General features: G+C 38.4%; 1 protein-coding gene across 1 annotated transcript; it reads right to left on the bottom strand.

The window, feature by feature from the left end:
- Positions 1-919: 919 nt before the first annotated feature.
- Positions 920-15,428, bottom strand: LOC119790831. Its single transcript, XM_038296543.1, has 10 exons — positions 15,317-15,428; positions 6,136-6,284; positions 4,405-4,534; positions 3,602-3,874; positions 3,220-3,507; positions 2,987-3,132; positions 2,866-2,910; positions 2,529-2,648; positions 2,338-2,415; positions 920-2,235 (listed from the first exon to the last, which is right to left on the bottom strand). Exons 1-10 carry the CDS (start codon positions 15,354-15,356, stop codon positions 2,062-2,064), a joined length of 1,443 nt encoding a protein of 480 aa, XP_038152471.1. The 5' UTR covers positions 15,357-15,428; the 3' UTR covers positions 920-2,061.
- Between the last annotated feature and the right edge of the window lie 3,928 nt (positions 15,429-19,356).

Here is a 19,356-nt window from a genome sequence, read left to right as displayed (position 1 = left end):
ATACTGAACAAAGCCTTGAAATGGGAGAAGTACAATTAACTTACCCCCCCTCCAAAAAAAGAATAAAACATTAATAAATAAATGTGTTGGCCAATATGTTAGTTCTAAGGTTTAAAAAAAACGAATGGATAATAAATTAATTTATAAATTCAATTAAAGCTAGATGATAACAATAGAGAATAGAGACTGCTAAATGTTTTATAAAATGTTTTTTTTTTTTTCAAGTGCTGAATGTAGGGAATTGTAAATCATATACCAGTATTAGGTTTACATTTGCAGCCACTGCAGCACTTTAAAACAGAGGTGTAGCCAGAACATTTCTATAAGGGTGGCCAGGCAATAACCAAAGTACACTGAAGGGTGACCAAAAGTGGATCGGCACAAGAACCTTAGGGTCAATCTATACTGATGCAACAGGAAAATTAACAACCACAGCATCCATATTTTTCAAATAAAGACAAACTATACTTTTCTACAGCCATTGCTAAAAAATAGACTCATATATTTAAACATCCATCTAGATAAAAGGTATAGTGGATACAGTTCCTTCAGGTTTGAGTTCTGGGTTAAACATCTTTTGCATTGTCTTTACTTACTTACTTTTATCAATAATCATTCTACTTAAAATTGATATTTACAAGTACTAATATCTACAAGAAGTTCTTTTTAAAATAGTTATTTATGTATGATTTAACTGAAGACTGACTTGCATTTTCTCTTTACCCCATATAACACAGAATCTAGTTCTGAAAAGAGCATGAATTCTGTACTGATCATCTTTAAAGTTAGTATATTGATGTGCATAATAAACCACAGTGTTTTTGCTGTCAAGTAATTTTTCACCTATGAAAAATTAAAACGTTTTGAATATCGAGAGTATTGATGCTGCCACTATCAGTATTATGGGGGAAAAAATGTAGGGGTGGACAAAGTCTTATTTTTATTTAAAACTTTAAAAGTTTAATGCCATTCAAGCTTTGCTTTGATTTCTTCCAGACAAATAGGCAGTGTTTGAATTTACTTTACATCCTTCTTTTGCATCGGAAGGTAGATTTGACAGTCATTTCAATCCAATGAAAGGACATATCAATTATCAAAAAAAATGGAACAGAGGAGCAGGAGGTAGACTGAAAAAAGAAAGGGACCTAACATGGACCCTTGAGGTATACCAAACCAAAGTTTGAAACTTGTTCTTTTAATATATTAACAAGTTTCAAACAGTAATCCACAGATTGAACAACACATGAATATGTATATATGGTTTAAATTCATAGCAAAGTTTAAAACATAAATGAAAAACAGCAACAGTTTATCTCGTCATCCACAGGTCTCAGTTAAATCACAGAGAAAAGATTTTAAGCTAAAAACTAATGTTAAACAGGAAGCTAAAAAGTCATATCAGTTTTCAAAGGCAACGTCTACATATTTAAAATATACATTGAGATAAATTTATAAATATCAAGTAGACAAATTTGGTGTTATTTTAATTTTATGCCTCGGGAAAAGTGATTTAAATGTAACACTTTTAAGAAATGTCATATTGATATACCTGAAGACATTCTGATCTCATGCATATATACTCATATTAGTAATTTGCAGACTTTTCCCAGCAAGCCATCCTCTTTTACCAATAAAAATATATCTATGCACAGTGCAAGCAGCTTGTGTCTAGTCTCCTGTAAAGGGCTTAAATTGTGACATTATTTGAAAACAATTGATTTTGATGCTGCATCTCAGCTTCAAAGAGAGATAGACATTGTAGAAACTGCACTAAATCAGACTTCACCATGCAACATTTTAAAGATTATATAGGTTACACAATTATACAGTAAAATGCTTTGGATCTCTGGCATGAGATCTCCACCAAAAATAATTAAGACAAATCTAAAATTTGAGGTTTGTAACTCCTTAAACAACTTATAAATTTAAACAACTTATATTCCAGCTGCATGATTTCTGTCTTTCTTCCCTGGATTCCTAATGCATGTAGTGATGTATTGTTACTAAATGCAGCATGGGCAAACTGAAACAGCTCCCTCAACAGAGTGTTTAGCAGTCTGTTCATAAAAAGTTTAGTTTATCTGAGATGTAAACATCAGTCGAGGGTGCATCTGCAGTGAGAGGAGGAGCCGAGGGAAATGCCAGTCCTTTTATCTGAAATCTCGGCTGATCGTCAGAGACCTCTGAGCTGAAAGTGGGAGCTGCTTCACTTTCCTGATATATTAGAGGTCCAACCTGAAAATAGCAAATTGGTAGAAAAATATGGAACAAACAGTCACATAAAAAACCCCTAACAACCTTGAATTTAAAAATTTTTCTCTAAATCTGTGTGTGCACCTGAGAAGCGGGTTCAGGCTGTGGGGGGCTTAAAATGGTAGGCTGTGGAGGGTACACAGTGGTATTAGGCTCCGACAGCTGTAGAACAAAAAAAAACGAAAGAGATCATCAGCAAATGTGATCATCACACTGATTTTTACGGGGATTCCACACATGGAATATCATCAGAAGACCTTGATTTTCAAACCCACCGACGGTCTCATTGACACAGCTGCAGGTGATGCGTAGGCTGGAGGATTTACTGGATGAGGAGGATAAACTGAAGAATAAGATGTATTAGAGTAACTTGGTCCTGTTGGCTGGTTCGTACCCTGCAAACAAAAGAGAATAGGAAAATACATTTTCAGTATCGAGGCAATTTTATTTGTTAACAACAAATGATTTTATATGGATTTCAAGCCTCATTTGTTTATTTGTATTTAAATCTCTCTATCACAGTATTTGGAGTGGGGCATTGCTTTGATTTGTTTTTATTATAACACTGCCACCAACTTAAAACCTATAAAATAACAGAAAAGTAATACTTACATGATAATACGTGACAGGTGCTGGAGCAGCTGAAGCAGAATTGTCCTTTTAAAAGAATATTTAAAATAAGGATCACCGAGAAAAACACCTCATCGTAGCATCAATTCAAGTCAATACATACATGATAGGCAACAGGTCCTTGTGTCAGTACAACAGCAGGTTTGTCCTTTTTACAGCATTTCTTTTTACAACAGCAGTAGCAACAACATATCCCCAAAAGCAGAACCACCACAATACAAATGATCAATGCAAGTCCGCCAGCAGGTTCTGTAAAAACACATAGATATGAGAGGAAATTCTAGTTTTTAACAATCATGGATTAATTTTGGAAAGTGGAAATGTAACATGACTCACCAACGCTGACATCCAGAGTCGCAGACAAGGCCAGGTTACCTTGTGGGTCTCTGAACTCAAAGGTACCAGAATCTATTTTATCTAGTGGGCCTATATCGATGCCGTGATTCCGATAAGCAATTCTCCACGGGAAAATGTCATTATCAAAGACCAACTTTCCATTTTTCATTACTGTGACTATTTCATCTTCTATATCCGATTTAAAAGTCACAGTCCATGGTCCACCAGTCAAAGGATAATCTATAAAGAGCTGTTCATTTAGATTTCGGGAAAAGTTGTAGGTGTACTCTGTGTTTGACAGACCAGAGATCAGAGCAGTAATTAGTTTAACATAAAATTAAAAATGTATTTTAGCTATCCTCTCTGAAGCTCCTCATTTTACCATTCACTGTGAGATTTATCCTTGAATCAAGACTCCTGTCTCTTCGCCTGAAGTTGTAGAAGCCACTGTCTGTCGGAACAACACCAAGGATTCTCCAGACATCATCTTTAATGTTTCCTATTTTTTCATGATTTTTCGAGGGGTCAGTTCTATTCCACAGGATTAATGTTACATCTTCATTATTAAATGGAGTGTACTCCAGGTACTCAGCCTGTTTAGAAATTTCACGCTGTAAATTGTCCATGTACTTCTTAGTGATCTTTTTAGCACACTCTGAAAATACAAATAAGATAAACAAAGAGTTAACCTAAATAAAAAAATGTCTAGAAAGCTTTATAGAAGTAATGGTAGGAAAGATTTATCTACTGTATTTACTAGGTTTGCCATTGAGTTTTGAAAATGTAACCAAAGTGAATAAAATGGACATCAACACAGGATGACACAGAGGTACCTTTCACCAGAATTCAGTGCTTTAAGCAATGAAAGGTAAAAATGGTACAAGATAATTTGCTGAAATTAATAAAGAGTCTTAATGGCCATCCAATACAGTATTATTTGAAATCCAAAAGTCCTAAGACTAAAAGTCTTTTTCTAAAGATAGTACATTAGATTCTGGAACACTTCCAACAAGTAGTGGTTTGCACAGACTTTTTGAAGAGGAGGTGCAGAAGGAAAAGAAAATGGCACATATACATGTGGCATGTCCTCACACTTTATAATGCGTTTTGGCTCCCAAGGGGGCAGAACAGTAAAACCATATGTTCAATCATCTGATGGTGCAAAGTTTAGAGTTATGTTCTTACCTGTTACGTTCAATTGGACTCTCTTAGAAAATTGATCCACGCGTGGAAACGTATAAACTCCTGCATCTTTTTTAGTTATACCTAAGAGGCGTGCTGAAAACGAGGTAACTTTTAGTCTTGGCTCCTTTACCTAAAAGACAAAATAAATAAATAAAATATTTTAATCAGAAAATAAACATTCAGTTACAGTGCAAAGTATTCTCACATTTTACAACTGTTACTTTGGAACCTCTCCCCTCTTTCATCTGAGTAGTATAGCTTTAGCTCAGTCAGATCCAGTGTAGAAACTTTGACGTTCAATTGTTCATTATTATTATTTTTTTAATAACAGTTGGATTTAAGTCTGAATTTAGACATGAACAGATAAACACATGCACTGGCTTTGATCTGAACCACTTCCATTTAGCTCTGGCAGTGTGTTTAAAACATTTGCTCCTCTGGAAGGAAAATCTTTGGACATACTTAAGTCTTTGGGAGCCTATATGAGATTTTCTACCAGGGTTGAACTGTATTTAGCTCCAGTAATCTTCCAGATAAATCTGACCAAGTTTCTGGTGTTGCTGGAGAAAAGCATCACCACAGCATGGTTCTGCCCTCACCCTGTGTCCTGGTGGGAATGATTTACAGTATTAGTTTTCTGATGGAGATAGTGTAATGAAAGTAGGCTAAAATGATTTGTAAACTGTACAGACAAGTTTTACATCCTGAGCTCTGGAAATCTGCAGCTCCTCCAGAGTTGCCATGGGCCAAGTGACTGGAGGGCAACTGTGTTGGCTTAGAGGTTAGAGCAGTGCGCTTGTGCTCTGAGAAGGTTGCAAGTACCCGGTTTGATCCGCACAGCCTTCTCTCTGGGTTCCTGAGCAAAACCATTAACCCCTGATTGCTCCCCAGGCGCCACACAATGGCAGCCCACTGCTCCCAGAGAGGATGGGTTAAATGCAGAGAACGAATTTCCCTATTGTTATGACAAACTCAGAATGATTTTAATAAGTGTTAAAGCCCACACTTTTCGCAGACAGAGGAGGAACAATAATGGACACAGTCATGTTGCTGTGAGTAAATGTTATAGTTACAAAAGTGGATGAGTATATAGAGTACTGAATGACAGGAGGGTGAAAATGAAGCATGTTTTCATCCCCTATATAACCAGGCTGTGTATCAATAATTAAAGCCCATGCAGTTTATTACTAATAGTTAATAAATATACATTTAATATAATATATGCAATCATAATAATTATGAAAGGCTGTGGTAATATGAAAGAATTTCATAATGAATCAAGCAACACCATCCTCTGAGCCTATTATGACAAAAAAACAAACGAATTGTTGCCTTGAAAACAACAAACAACCTGTAGCTCCTGATTATAACTGTGGTGTTGACCTGCTCATGCCAATTAGCAGCACGTTTGTGAATTTTTAGCATTTTCCAAGTCTACTTTTTGATTTCAGAAACAGAATTAACTGCTTCATCCTAATGCATGTTCTCTCCTGACAATATTTAGCCTTTTTTTTTTTTTTTTTTACAAAGCTTTGTTTAACAAAATTCCCACACCCGCTGTCAAAGTAATTTGACATAAATACTACTGTTTTAAGTCTTTATTGATGGGTAAAAAAAAATAATCTAGCCTTTGAACTTTTACTATAGCCTTTAAGAAATCATATTTATTATAGATGTTTTGAGCAACAATTGTGTTCAGTCTTAACACCAGAGAATAAACAAATGGCTCACCTTCCCATTCTCCATCAGTGTTTTCCTCCCACTGCCACCAGTTGGATAAAAATACAGATCACCTCTGTAAAAGCCTGGCGTAGTGCCAAAGGGAATGTCAAAATCACGGCCATAGCAAACTTCTCTTTGCTCAGTCCTAGCGAGGGAACCTGAGGAGGGAACATTAGAAACAAACAAGGAAAAAAAAAATAGCAAAAAATAAGCAGGATGGATAATTCAAGAATGAAAAAGTGAGATACATATTTAAAAATATATTAAATAAATGTCCTACAGTCTTTCAGCTATAATAAAATATCAGTGCGGGTTATATATACGGTGTAGTGGCAATTGTTTGTCAAACCAAACATCCAATTAAGTTCCAATAAGCCACTATAGGCACTGGGGTCACGTTTTCTTGACGCAGGCAAAAGAAGTGGAAGTCCAAACTTGTAGATGTTTAGTTGATTTATTTCCTATATTTTGTCACATTACAGAGTTCAAACTTTCCTTGCCCTGTTACCTCTCTTGCACTGGTAAAAACCCATAGGCCCCTAACCCAAATGCCTGCTGGTCCTTACCAGGCTCCTACAATTATAGAAAGTGGACCGCCCACATTTCTTCCTGTTTTACATAAAATAAAGAAAAATAATAAAACAACAAAAAATAGATGCACAAAAATGCAACAATTAACCTATAAATTAAGTCTGTAAATAATACAAAAAATATATAAGTTTAGGAATTAACACAATTCAAATAAATAAAGAAATAAAGAATAAATAGCTCAACACTCCGGCCCCATTTAATTGTGAAGTACTGTCACAATTACATATGAAGAAAATGGAGCTATTCCCTGCAAAACATGGTCCGTTTATTTTCAGGTTGATGCTTACAGTAGCAAGAATCAAGTTTGGTCTGGGTCTTTAGAGAACGCTGGTATTTCGTTTGTACAATCGCGACAGAGCGGGCACCAAGGCCTTTTGCATCCTGTTTACGATCAAGACTTGGCTAATCATTCGCATGTTCTCTGTGGTGGAGCTGCTAGATGTCTGCAATTGAAGACAACATCTCAGGAGTGAGACATCTGTTGAGGTTTCTTGGTCCATTTTTGTCTTTCCTTGCAGATACTGTAGGTAGAAGTACTCTAGAAAGCCATCGCTTTTCTCCAGAGACAGCACTATCTTGCCATGTATCTGACATGTTTATCCCATAGCCTTTTCCCGATCACCTTGACACAAGATAGAAGATCCGTTTTTGATATGAACTCGCTATGCCTGGGTGGCAAAACTGGTTTGGTTTTAACCAACAACAAAAGGTTTGGGTGTTGGTGCATCTCGATCATTTGAGTCATCTCACGTGAAACTGTAGGTGATGGGTCTGTCGTTTAATATGGCTTTCAACTTCACAAAAAAATTGTTTGGAAGCCCCTTCATCATGCCATAAACTTGTCTTTAATGAACTGAAGACCATATAGATCTTCTTGATGGAAAGAATCAGCGGACGATCAGCCCAAACTTCCCCTTGGTGTAGATGCTGCTTGGGAGATGTTGTAAAGTTTCCATTTAAAATACCATCCTGCACAAAAGGCATTTTGATCTTTTAAGTCATGATTCAGGTTCAGCTCAAACTCTCTTTTCAGCTCTTCGTTCAATCTGCAACCTCAACAAAATTTGTAAAGGCAGTTGTTCAGATCTGATGTGGCTAAACTTGGGCCTCTTCTAAGATGGAACCTGTCGGGATTGATTTATAACAGACTCTGTATCTCGAGTGGTAGGTAGGCCATTTTCCAGATGACTGCACGGCTGGTGAGATCAAGTGGAACATAACTTTCCAATACCTTTTTCAAGGGCTTGTCCTCTTTTTACCACTTACAGGACCTCAAAAGTATCCACTCACAACATTTGTTATAAAGGAAGCGGGTGGTGGCCGAGGACCTCTGTCTTCTGGCAGATACTGCATCGTTCTGTTCAAAAACTTTCCTCTGTTACACCTGCAAACAACACAGTGAGATAGGATTTATCAGGCTGGGCTAGATGAATATGAGCATTTATTATCCAGTTGTTTGTCTCCCCTCTAATCTTGACAGCCTATGAGGCTCTTCGCTGAATGTCCGCTACACTGTTGATGAAGTGTATGGCTGTAAATTCAGTGTAGACACATGCATCATGACCTTGTCAAAAGATTGCAGGATTGCTTTGTTTCGACTGGCATGGCTGAGTTATTCAACCTGCAACACCCACTCTGATGGGACTCCTGCATCATCATTACTGGGTCGAGTGTTGTATAATAGAAACTTTCTTCAGGGATGCTTTAAGGCCCCTGCGTGATTAAAGCCTGTTTCAGTTGTAAATTTTTGTTGTGGTGCAACTGAATAATGGCTGTTTCTGACTTGGCCATTCTTCAGGAGTCAGTTTTTCTGTCTTCAGAAGTGGTCTTGAATTCTTTCTATCTGATTGTCTAGGGCGTTTTGTTTTGCTTTTTGGTTCATTTTTTATTTATGTTCTGCCAGCTGCAACTCCTTCTTTCTGTTTATGTGTGCCACAGCTTTTCAGAGAATGTTTTTCAGCTGTTGTAAAAACCGAAGCAACAGATGGTTTTATGCTGTCCTAGATGAGAAAATAATGAAATCAGATAGGGCTTGTAGATTTTGTAAGATACTTCCTTACACCAAAAGAACACTTCACGGCTTAGGTCCCTTTTGACACTCTGGTCATCTGCAGGGAAGTGCCATGGTGATCGAATTCAGGTTTTTTTAGGCCTTTCCTCTTTGATCTGTCTGGAGAAATTCAGGCACATTTATCCAATCTCACTGCATTTAATGACGAACTCCTCAGCTCTCATGCCTCTCTGATGCCATCATGTCTGCAGGATTTTCCTTGGACGGAAGAACTCATATCTACACTTGATGTTCACATTGTCTGTTGCTTCTTTCGGATGACAGAGATCCTGTTTGCAAACAAAGGTGTGAAAATCTTGCTGGTTTCACTGGAGATATATTTTAGTATGTTGTACTATCAGTCAGAAAGCAGGTTTTTCCAATTGTATTTGCAGCTAATTCTTGTCAGCAGTTTATTGACTTCGGCTGCTTGTTGTTGTTAATTTGTGTTTGTGTGTTAGGGACAGCAAGAACAGCAGCGGTCAGTCGCCAACTTGGGATTGTTGTTGCTTCATAGGAGCAACTCATTGCTGTTTCCTAGAATGAAAGCAACATGTGAGATGTTATTCTTTCCAGTTTTAAATATGACACTGTTCCATAGCCGTCTTGGACTGGCGTCAAGAGAAATGATGAGGTTGTCCTTTGTCTGGTTCCTGATGCTCAGCTTGGTTTGCTGCTCGATCCCACCTTAAAAGCTGGAGATCACAGCTGGAGGTCCTCCAGCTAGTGTCGCGAGACCACGCTTCCTACAAAAGAGAATGGGGAATTAACTTCATTCCCACTTAAAGTTTTGTCGACAAAGTTCTTTGTAGACAGAGCAGTTTGGCTGCATATGAAGGGGAGCTAGGATTGCCCAAGGGGATTCATATAGTGAAATAGACGCTTCACAGAGACGCATAAATGCCCTTCTGGTCTGTGGGGCGGTCCGCACAGGAGGATTCTGTGAACTTGAACTGTCTCGTGTTCGTTGGCTCCACTGTAAACCCATGTACTCTATCGACCGGAAGTTCATTGAGTCCAAATCCAAGATTCACTTATTTCTTTTGCTTTCCTTTCCTCTGGGAATGGACATTGAGCGCACTGTTTGTTTGGTAACGACTTTGCTTACCCATTCTATTGAGCGCTTCGACTCCTCCTTAGAGCAGAGGTCCGTTCAGCCTCTGTCCACCATGTGAATTGGCATCTTTCGCGCTGTCTGTGGGAACAGATTTTAAAACCCAAAGTTTATGTTTTTGTTTTTTCATCCATCATTTCAAAGTTATTTTGTGATGAGTATTACCACTTTCAGCTGGAAACTGTGTGTGCGTTATCTCAGCAGTTCTTTGCAGAGCATAATTTGCACAATGGGTGAAAGACATGGCTCCATAACAAATGAATCCAAATCCATGGAAATCACTTGTGAGGTTTTTGATTGTGTTACGCATGATGCAACCACGGAAAAAGGAGGGAAGTTGAATGTTTTTCAGAGACTTAAACACTTGGTTGAAACATTCGGAAGCCCACTGGTTTGTGCATTAATGTCAGCCGCGATTAGTGCTGACAGGCTCTTTTCTAAATTTTTTTGTTTTTTTAATGAGAGAACTCTCCAACCTAGAGAGTTTGTGGAGGTCAGGTTCCCTGTAAAAGCTGGGGGGGCGGGGGGGACAAAATGTCGCTAGTGGATTGTTATCGCCTTTATTAGGTTGATCCACAATTCAAATACAACTCTAATCTTTTCCTTTTGTGGGATGATGCACTCCATGGAGAGGGAATTACTACAGTGTCCATTACTTTCTGTAGGTACTCAGCTGGTACAGCTCGAGCAGATGTCCTTGCTGCGAGCGTGTGATTTTCACATGCCAGTGTATGGTCCATACCTGTACTCAGAATGCCTTTTCAAATCTCCTTGGTTGAGGCTATGGAGGCGTAGCTCTGACAACACAGATGTTATTGGAAAGCGAGGGGCTTTCACTCTGAAAGTTACAGTCAATATTATATTGACCTTTAGAATAAGTTTTGTAGAGTTATTGACAATGGTTCATGAAATGCAATCCTCTATAGACATTTCAGTTTTCTCCTCTTGATGACTCGTTTCGTTAAAATCATGATTTACTGTTTGATCATGCATTTCGTCTAAGATGTCTCAAAAAGAGGAGTACCTGTTGTACTGTCACAGCGTGCTATACGCGATTGTCTATTTTTGGCTGTGGCTTCTAGTGTCGCAGGGGACCATTTATGACCAGCCAATCTTTAGGTTGTATTATCAGCATAAGGTCCGCACACATGCCTACACTGTGATCTACCTCCTCAGGGCGGCTGAAAACGTTTGAGCATCAGTTCATATCAGAGTAGATTCCACATCCTGGATTGATTGCTTGAAAGCTTTCATACCTGGTTTTAAGATGAGGCCACTGATCAATGTACTTTTGCTGGCGGACATATTCATGTAGATAATCGTGGCATGGTACGCTTTGAGTCAAAACATCTCGTTACGCTCTATGGAAATTCTTGGTTTCACAATCCTGAGGATTGTCCAAGATAATCCAGACAAAACTTGCTACATTAGAACAATCTTTATTTTGACTCATTGTTGCTCAAGCATATTATTTGTTCTTTTTGTCGCCATTTATGTCAGTACTTTTTCGCCAGAAGTTTCTGTACAGAATTGATTCCTGAACTTCAGGATGCAAGAAATGCATAAGTTTGCACAACTTTGTTGCTTCTTTTGACGTTTTAAACTTTAAACATGCAAACAATAGAGAAAAAACAATTCAATTATCATGCATGTGACCGGCCCCAATATGGCACCATATGTCTGGCGGTGGGTTTGCAGTCGAGAGTTGACATGAGACCTTGTTGTCTGTTGGCTTTGTTCTGAAGAGGTCCTGGCTCCTTTTGCTGTTTGTGAAGAACCCCTGGGATGCTTTTGGTGACCACACTTGACAATCCAAACGACTCCTGCAGTCTTTGCTTGTAGTGTGACCAAGGCTTCAGAGGATCCGAAAACAATCCCCTTTTGTTTTAATGGAAAGTCAAACTGTGTCCCGATGCTTTTTAGCTTTGTAAACTGCACACGACTCGTGTTTTCCTGTTAGATGGGTTCTTTGTAAACGGCGCGAGAATAACCAAGCAGCTGTGTTGAACGAGTACAGTAGACTTGGATCCTGTGTTCGAGTTGAGTGAGGTTTCTGGCTTCTGACGCGGTGCTGACATTTGTGCAAAAACTGCTTCCTTTGTCTTTGACTTGCTGTAACTTGGATCTTTGGTGTTGATTCCCTGTTGGAGGGTTCTCGCGTCTGGATATTGCCATAACACGGATGTGATGCTACGCATTTTACTGCCTTTGTTATGAAAGCAACCAGGATCAGTAAACAACGCTATCGGTGACCAGTTTGCTCCTGTAGCTCTCTATACGCTCGCGAACTCTTCTCCATTGTTTGTCCCTCAGTTTATATGGAAGGTTCAGGACAATTGTTTTTAATATTTGTGAATGGTAGAAATCAATTCCTTCATGTATTCATTTGTTGTGTCAGATTTGAAACAACTTGAAGAAAACAGAGAGAATGATTGTAGAACTTTTCAACATCATCCCCTTTTATTGGTGTCCTAACTGGACAATTATTCTTCTCCTTATTACGCAGACGGTTACTTTTATTGTCCATTCAAAATTTTCTTTCATGAAGATACTGTTGGCTTTGGTAATAACCTTCATAGAAGTGTTAAGTGTTGGACCTAACCTATGTACGAGTATCTTTAGGCTGCCCTGAGTGAAACTGGCTACTAGTGATAAGTGAACAGTCGCATGCCAGTTCGTCCAGTTCGGTAGCCGCCATACCACTCCATTCTCGCTAAAGGAATCACTATATGATCTGTACTCGTAGGGGGTCCCATTCAACACAGGGATGTTTTCTGGTGGGGAGATACAAGACGATAAGTTTGTTTTACTAGTGGGGCTGCAATGTACATTTTGTCTGTTGCATGATGTTTACAATATCTTTCTGGGACAGTTGCTTCAGTCAAGAGGAGGGATTGAAGTGCGTATCTGCGTCTGTTGGCTTGAGGTTGAAGAATCAACTTTAACTCTACTTTTGGATCCATTTGATGTTGTCTCTCTCCTTGTTTATCAGTTCTGACGGCATCAGGGAGGTGGATGAGTTTTCTGTTTTCTTTGTCAGACACAAAAGCTGGAGATCAGCGATGAGGATATTTAGCAGGGGGAGTAGTGTGTCATTTGGGCCTTTGGGCCAAAATAAGAGTCATCCATCTAGATTGTTTAGGAACTTAGAATGACATTTATTTTTAATAGCGGCATTAAAGTTTTGCCGTTTGTTGCTGCCAACTCTGTTTGCCAGTCTAACTTGGCTTTTCTTTTCTCAGGTTTTCCTCTTGAGACTTCGATTCTGTGAGGTATTCTGTCCAACGGCGGCGAGTCAGTCTCACCCTCAGGCGCCTGCGCCTTTTCACGCAGCCGCTCAGCTTTAAGGCTGTGCTAGAAGCGGTGAGATGAAGCCTGAGACTGCTGTGAAAGATGTTTGTATGAAGACGTTGGCTTTATGCTTGTAATATTAGAACATTGTACTCTGTCAGGATTTCATTATCGCTATCGTGGTATCTTCAACAACCTGATCTTCAACATGTTTTTCTGTTCCATATTATTAGGGCTGTCCTGCTTCTGTCACCATGAAGCGCTTTTCTATTGTCCACAAAATCAGAGAAAAGTGTCATACCTAGACTGGAAAATACACAGTGTGGTCGTTTTTATTTTCTGTCTTGGACACGCAACAAACTCCTAGAATGAGTTACTTGTAAATCAGTGTGCTGTCCTTGATAGCATTTAATAAACTTTGCAATAGTCAGAAGCACACTTTCTTTAGACATTTCTTTGTTGAAGGCTCATATAAGTGCAGAGAGATTTTTCCAGACATTTTGAAGCTTTGTTTTACACTTTAAACTGTCGTTTCTTCTTGACATGTATTTTAGTGAAAACTCAGAACCCATTTGTGTAGAAGTTGAGATGGTTCTGTTTGTTTTGTGCCGTCTCTGGGTGTTGTTCGCCTCTTTGCTCGCTTTACCATCGGGAGACATTTTTGCAGATGCTTTGAATATTTGTTCAACATTTAAAGCGTCGCATAGTCCTCGACTATATCCACAAGGGAATAAGCACTAAGAAGACGTATCTCTTTGTTTTTAGAAAGATGATTGATCTTGTGAACAAACATTTCGCTTGTTGGGCGTCGGTCACGGCTATGATCCAATTTACGCATCAGAATTTTGTGTCACATCAGACCTCATTCATCAGTCTTTGGAGTGAAATAATGTCAATTTACACGACTCCGGTTGTGGTCACGTATTTTCCTGTTTATAGGCTTGCTGACAAGTTTGTCACATACCAGCTTGATGATGATATGAGTGTACATGTCCATCGCAAAGTCTGACGCATCAGTCTCGCTTGATTTATCAAAGATGATCACAATCCTCTTTTTTTATGAAGGGAATCCCTGAGCTTCCATACAAATCTCAGCATGTCTGAATTGATGAGGGATTCTTTTAGTCCATGGGCTGGTTCCTTACTTGTTCTCCACGTAGGTGTTTTTACCTTTGTATGTCAGGTGGGGTTTTTTACTTGGAGGGTGTAGGTGGCAATTAGTTTGTCAAGAATCCGCTCAAACAATCCCCAATTGAAGTTCATTTTAGCAACTTTTAGGCAGTGGGGTCAAAACGTTTTACTTGACGCAGGCAAAAGAATGTGGAATGTCCAAAGTATTGTAGATGTTTAGTTGAATATTATGTCCTATTTTTGTCACTAGCGTAGCAGTAGTCAACGACTTTCCCTTGCCTGTTACCTCTCTTGTGCCACTGGTAAAACCAAGTGTGGGAACACTAACCCAAAAGCTCTGACTGGTCCTTACCAGGCTCCTACAGGAAATATAGCAAAGTGAACCGCCCCATTTATTCATCGTTTTACATAAAATAAAGAAAATTATTAATACAACAAAAAATAGATGCACTAAACAATGCAACAATTAACCTATAATTAAGGTCTGTAAATAATACAAATAAATATATAAGTTTAGGAATTACAACACAATTCAAATAAAAAATAAGAATTAAAGGAAATAAATAGCTCCAAACATCCGGTATAAAATATATATTTTTAAACTTTCCCATTCATGTACAGTTTTCATTATGTAATTAACTGTTTTCAAACAGTTATATGTGTTCACATAATCAAAGTCAAGTACGCGAATAAAAAAAAAGTACTTAATCCTTGTTGCAGTAATTAGAAAAAATATGTACAAAGTCAGTACAGTTTTTACGTTTTTCAGTAATTTTCAGGAATAGATATCTTGTTTCCGCCACTAGATGGCGCATCAAGAACTCAGCTGGCGGACATTTTAAAGCAGTACACAGTGTCCCAATGGAAACACTATGGTTCAGCTTTAGATGTAGACGATTACTCGATAAATATTCATATAGTTGCTTAAACCCGTTAAAGCCCAGAGTATAAAAAAATAAGATTATATTAAAGACCTCTATATAAAAACATCGTTTAAAAAAAGTTTTACTCACCACAGAACGTACTGAAAACTATAACTAAAAATATCAACATGTCTTGAGAATAAAGACGCAAAAAAATCAGTGATGAAAGGTGTGGTCACTCACTGCGTGTTAACAAACCCTCGAACCTTCAGTATATTGCCATGCTTCACACACTGTGCCCTCAAACGTAAAAACAACTTTAAAACTTCTTTAACTCACAACGCCCCGCCAGACCCGCCCTCCCTCCACGCACCTCCGGCATAATATGAACCTCCTACACTGGGCACTGACAGCAGAGAACTCGTTACTCGCAAACAAGCGTTCAACACATAGGGGCGTATCCCCTTCCACCACCATAGACTAGACTCAGGAGCGAGAGACACAGACAACACCTAATCACGCCTCTCTGAGCATTCTCTTAATTGGTGTGTCGGGAAAGTAAGCTGTGGCATATGGATTTGCCGATCATATACAACATAAAGAATTATAATAATTTTAAAAAAAATATCAATAATAATTAACTATCCTTAATAATTAGTAGAATACTTATAATAAACAGATAAACACGCCACTGGCGGGGGAGGGGGGGGACTTATATCTTAAACCACAAATTCAATGTCTGGCCCCGCTCGTGTGCTTTAATTTTAAAAGAAAAGACTAGAAAAATCGGCATGGGAAAAAGAAAAAAAAAAGAGAACACAAAAAATAAACTAGAAATCTAAAAAAAAAATAAAATAAAAAAGTGATAAATGACTTGTAATCTGAAGTTAAATGGTTTGCACCTCATCTGTGATGCTAAGAGAACAATTTCTACAAGAGTTTTTGTTCCATAGTGTCATATTACTTAAAGTCTTGACTATGAAGGAAAATATCATCAAATTTGGATCGTGTAAAAATTAATTCACAGGTCTGTGTTAGTGGACCTATTTTGAACAAAGTGTGACTAAAATCCATAAAAAAACTTAAGATTTTTTAAAGGTGATCAAAGCAAAGAAGATGAATTCATCTACAAAGATAGAGCCGATCTGATGTCACTGTGGATTTCTGAGCTCTTTGTTCAGTGAGTCCAATAAAAGATCGAAAAATAGATGTCAAAATCAGTCTTAGCTTGTTTTATTTATGCAAATCCATGTTCAAAGGACTTTTGCGACTACCTGCTCTCCCTCTGATTCCTGCACCTGTTCTTTAAATTACTGGCCGAGGGGGATTTGTGACTGAAGAGTGACTGACGATCGGGATGACTGAGAACTGGTTAAAAAATAAATTCAAAATTACATTTGAGGCCACCTTTGTGCATATATAGATGTGTTAAAGGGAATCGAAAGGGTATTCTAAATCATAGTTAACTTTGGAAAAAAAAGGTTGGCGCCTTTTGCATTATCTTTCGCCATTCAGGTTACCACCGATGCGTGCGGCGGTTTGGGTAATTGAAGAAGAGGCAGGACAAGGCAGGGCGCTGAACATCACAGAATTATCAGAGTTTAATAGAATTTAAGACAAGGCTTAAACTTTGAATTAAGACAAATGCACAACCTAGACACAGAGAATCATGCAGATACAACAGAGACATACATTCATTGTAGAACTGGACATGGAGGACTAGAAGCAATAGAAGTACAAGACAGCTTTGGAGGTGTTTGCAAGAGACGAAAATTATGTTCTTTGTCTTCTATTTAGAAGAAGATTTATCCTTCTGGTATACTAATCCAGAGTTTCTTCAAAAAGGGCTGGCCCTCGGTCCTCCAACTCCAAAGCCATGTCTCTGACATGCATGTAGGGAATTTCCCGCTTATTACTGCAAAACATCGCTGGGGTGTCATCTTATTTCGTCTTGTGGGTTAACAGAAGAGAAATGCGGGAAAGCTTGTGGTCCTAGGCATCTAGATATTCTTAGGGTCATGGAAAAACAGATGATAAGCTCCCACAGAACCGACTTGTGGAATGCAGGGGGCCTTCATCGCATATAATTGCTCAATTTGACCATAACTTAAATTTTTTCGAATCGGTTAAAGGAAAGGTTATCTTCAACAAACTTGTTCAAAGTGAAGAAATATGTTCGCGACAAGGAGAGTTTAAACAATTCCATTTTACACAATGCGCATATGAGTAAGTGGTATTAGAAAATCTGAAATAATTATTTTTCTTTAAACAGTCCCTGTTTTGAGGTCTTGAGGGACATACCTGGAACCTTCGCATCTCAAATAAATGATTAATGCTTATAATAGATGAACGCCCAATAAGACGATTTTAGTATACTGGAAAAAGACGAAAACATTTAGCCAATTATGTGTATAACAGTCCACGCTTTTTTTTAAACGCCAGCGGACCTTTCCAGTTCGCATGTCCAGGTCATGTGTTGAGAGTGAATCTCCTGTATGTGAGAACTAAAACTTATCAAATGTATCTTGCGCTGTCCAAAACAATTATTAATACTCATCCTGATGTAACCTACAAAATTTTACCCAGTAAAATCTACAACTAAAACTATCATTCACTTATCAAACATGAATACAAAATCATAAAATCAGTTATGTCAATAGAAAGAAAACAGAGACAATAAGAAAGTATCCGCCCAAGTATATAAAATTAGAAAAACAATGAGGCAGACAGATATCTCGAATTACCTAAAAAATGCGTCAGCAGACTTTAAAAAATCAATATCTGCCACAAAAATTACGCAATTTGTCAATACTCAAAACAATAACAACATCAAAGAAGAAAGAAATAATAAAATCACAACACTATAAAATTGTACAAATAGACCTTTTTTTTTTTTTCTTTTTTTACACCAAATTCAAAATGAAGATGAGTTAGAGTTCGTCTCTATGTCCTTCGATAGTGACTTTCAAAAATGAATATGAATTGTTCGTCAGGATAAGGAATCTGAAACGATCCAAAAATACGCGCTCAAAAAAAGAACGATATGTTCTTGAAGAGTTAGCAAAAAACGAAAACACGCAATAAAAAGAAGATAAGTTATGATGATCTTTTAGCTGGATCCTTCACGTGTTCCTCTCGGTTGGTGTAAACTCAGGTTTTCCAATCTGTGTGTCCGTTGCCTCACTGAATAAAATGGAGTATTATGCCAATTTTAAAAAGTGAGTTTAGGAGAGGGTGCAATCTAATTTCTCAATGGAAGGACACCGGCACAGGATTATTGTTGCCTGTATGGGCCTTTTAAGCCTAGTAATTCAGGAAAATGATAGTTGGTTTGGCAGACCTTCTGTGCCCGGAAATGCACGAGCCTCCTTCCCGCGCTGTGATGTGCCTCAGACACTCCTGCGACAGCAGGTTGTGGACTGTAGATTCTGCTGTATTGCCTGCAGCGTGCGCAGCGTGTGCTCCTCAGTGCTGTGCACTGACTCCTAATGGAACCCGTGTTCCTCTCTCTCTTGTAGTGCGGACAGCATGAGATGTACTCTCCACGACTCGGGTATGGTCTTGTGCGCGGCGAATGCGGATGGTTCAGAATCCCTTTCTTTTGATGACACCTTCGTGAGGCGCACCCAGTCGATTCAAGAACTGATCCCGAGCCTGGTACCGTCCGCTGTTGACGTCTGGTTGTTTTGTAAATTCCGCTTGCCCCAGGACCTGTAACGCTAATTGAAAGAAATGTCTTTATGTGTATAGAATGTTGCACAGCTTACTTTCCATCTAGAATTGCGTGTGGGTAGCAGGCTCTGGAAGTCCAGTCCTGTCTGGGTCTCATATAGGGAGAACCCTGTTGATTGTTAAGTTGATTGACTTGCCTACACTTTATGAGCAGCTTTCAGACTGTCTTCTCGCTTTTGTATATATAAATGTCTTACTAGCTTTGGAGCTGTATTTTTAACAATCCTTTGATCCCTCTTTTTATATAGGGGCCTTACATGAGTAATTGAACGTTTCCTGATCATGTTGGAACCCAAATAACTTATACTGCTTTCTTGTTAGGAAGCACGTTTCACAATTGTTAATTTGTAAATCTCACGCTTTTTAGACCAAATTAATTTCAATGTCACATCATATTTGTTTGGATTTTTTAACTTAAAAATGATCAGCCTGCATATTACGATGAGTTAGTGTAACCT

The sequence above is a fragment of the Cyprinodon tularosa genome, unplaced genomic scaffold (assembly GCF_016077235.1).
Source record: "Cyprinodon tularosa strain WSP-4 unplaced genomic scaffold, ASM1607723v1 ctg371, whole genome shotgun sequence".
NCBI lineage: Eukaryota > Metazoa > Chordata > Actinopteri > Cyprinodontiformes > Cyprinodontidae > Cyprinodon > Cyprinodon tularosa.
This window is presented reverse-complemented; position numbering and strand designations above follow the sequence as displayed.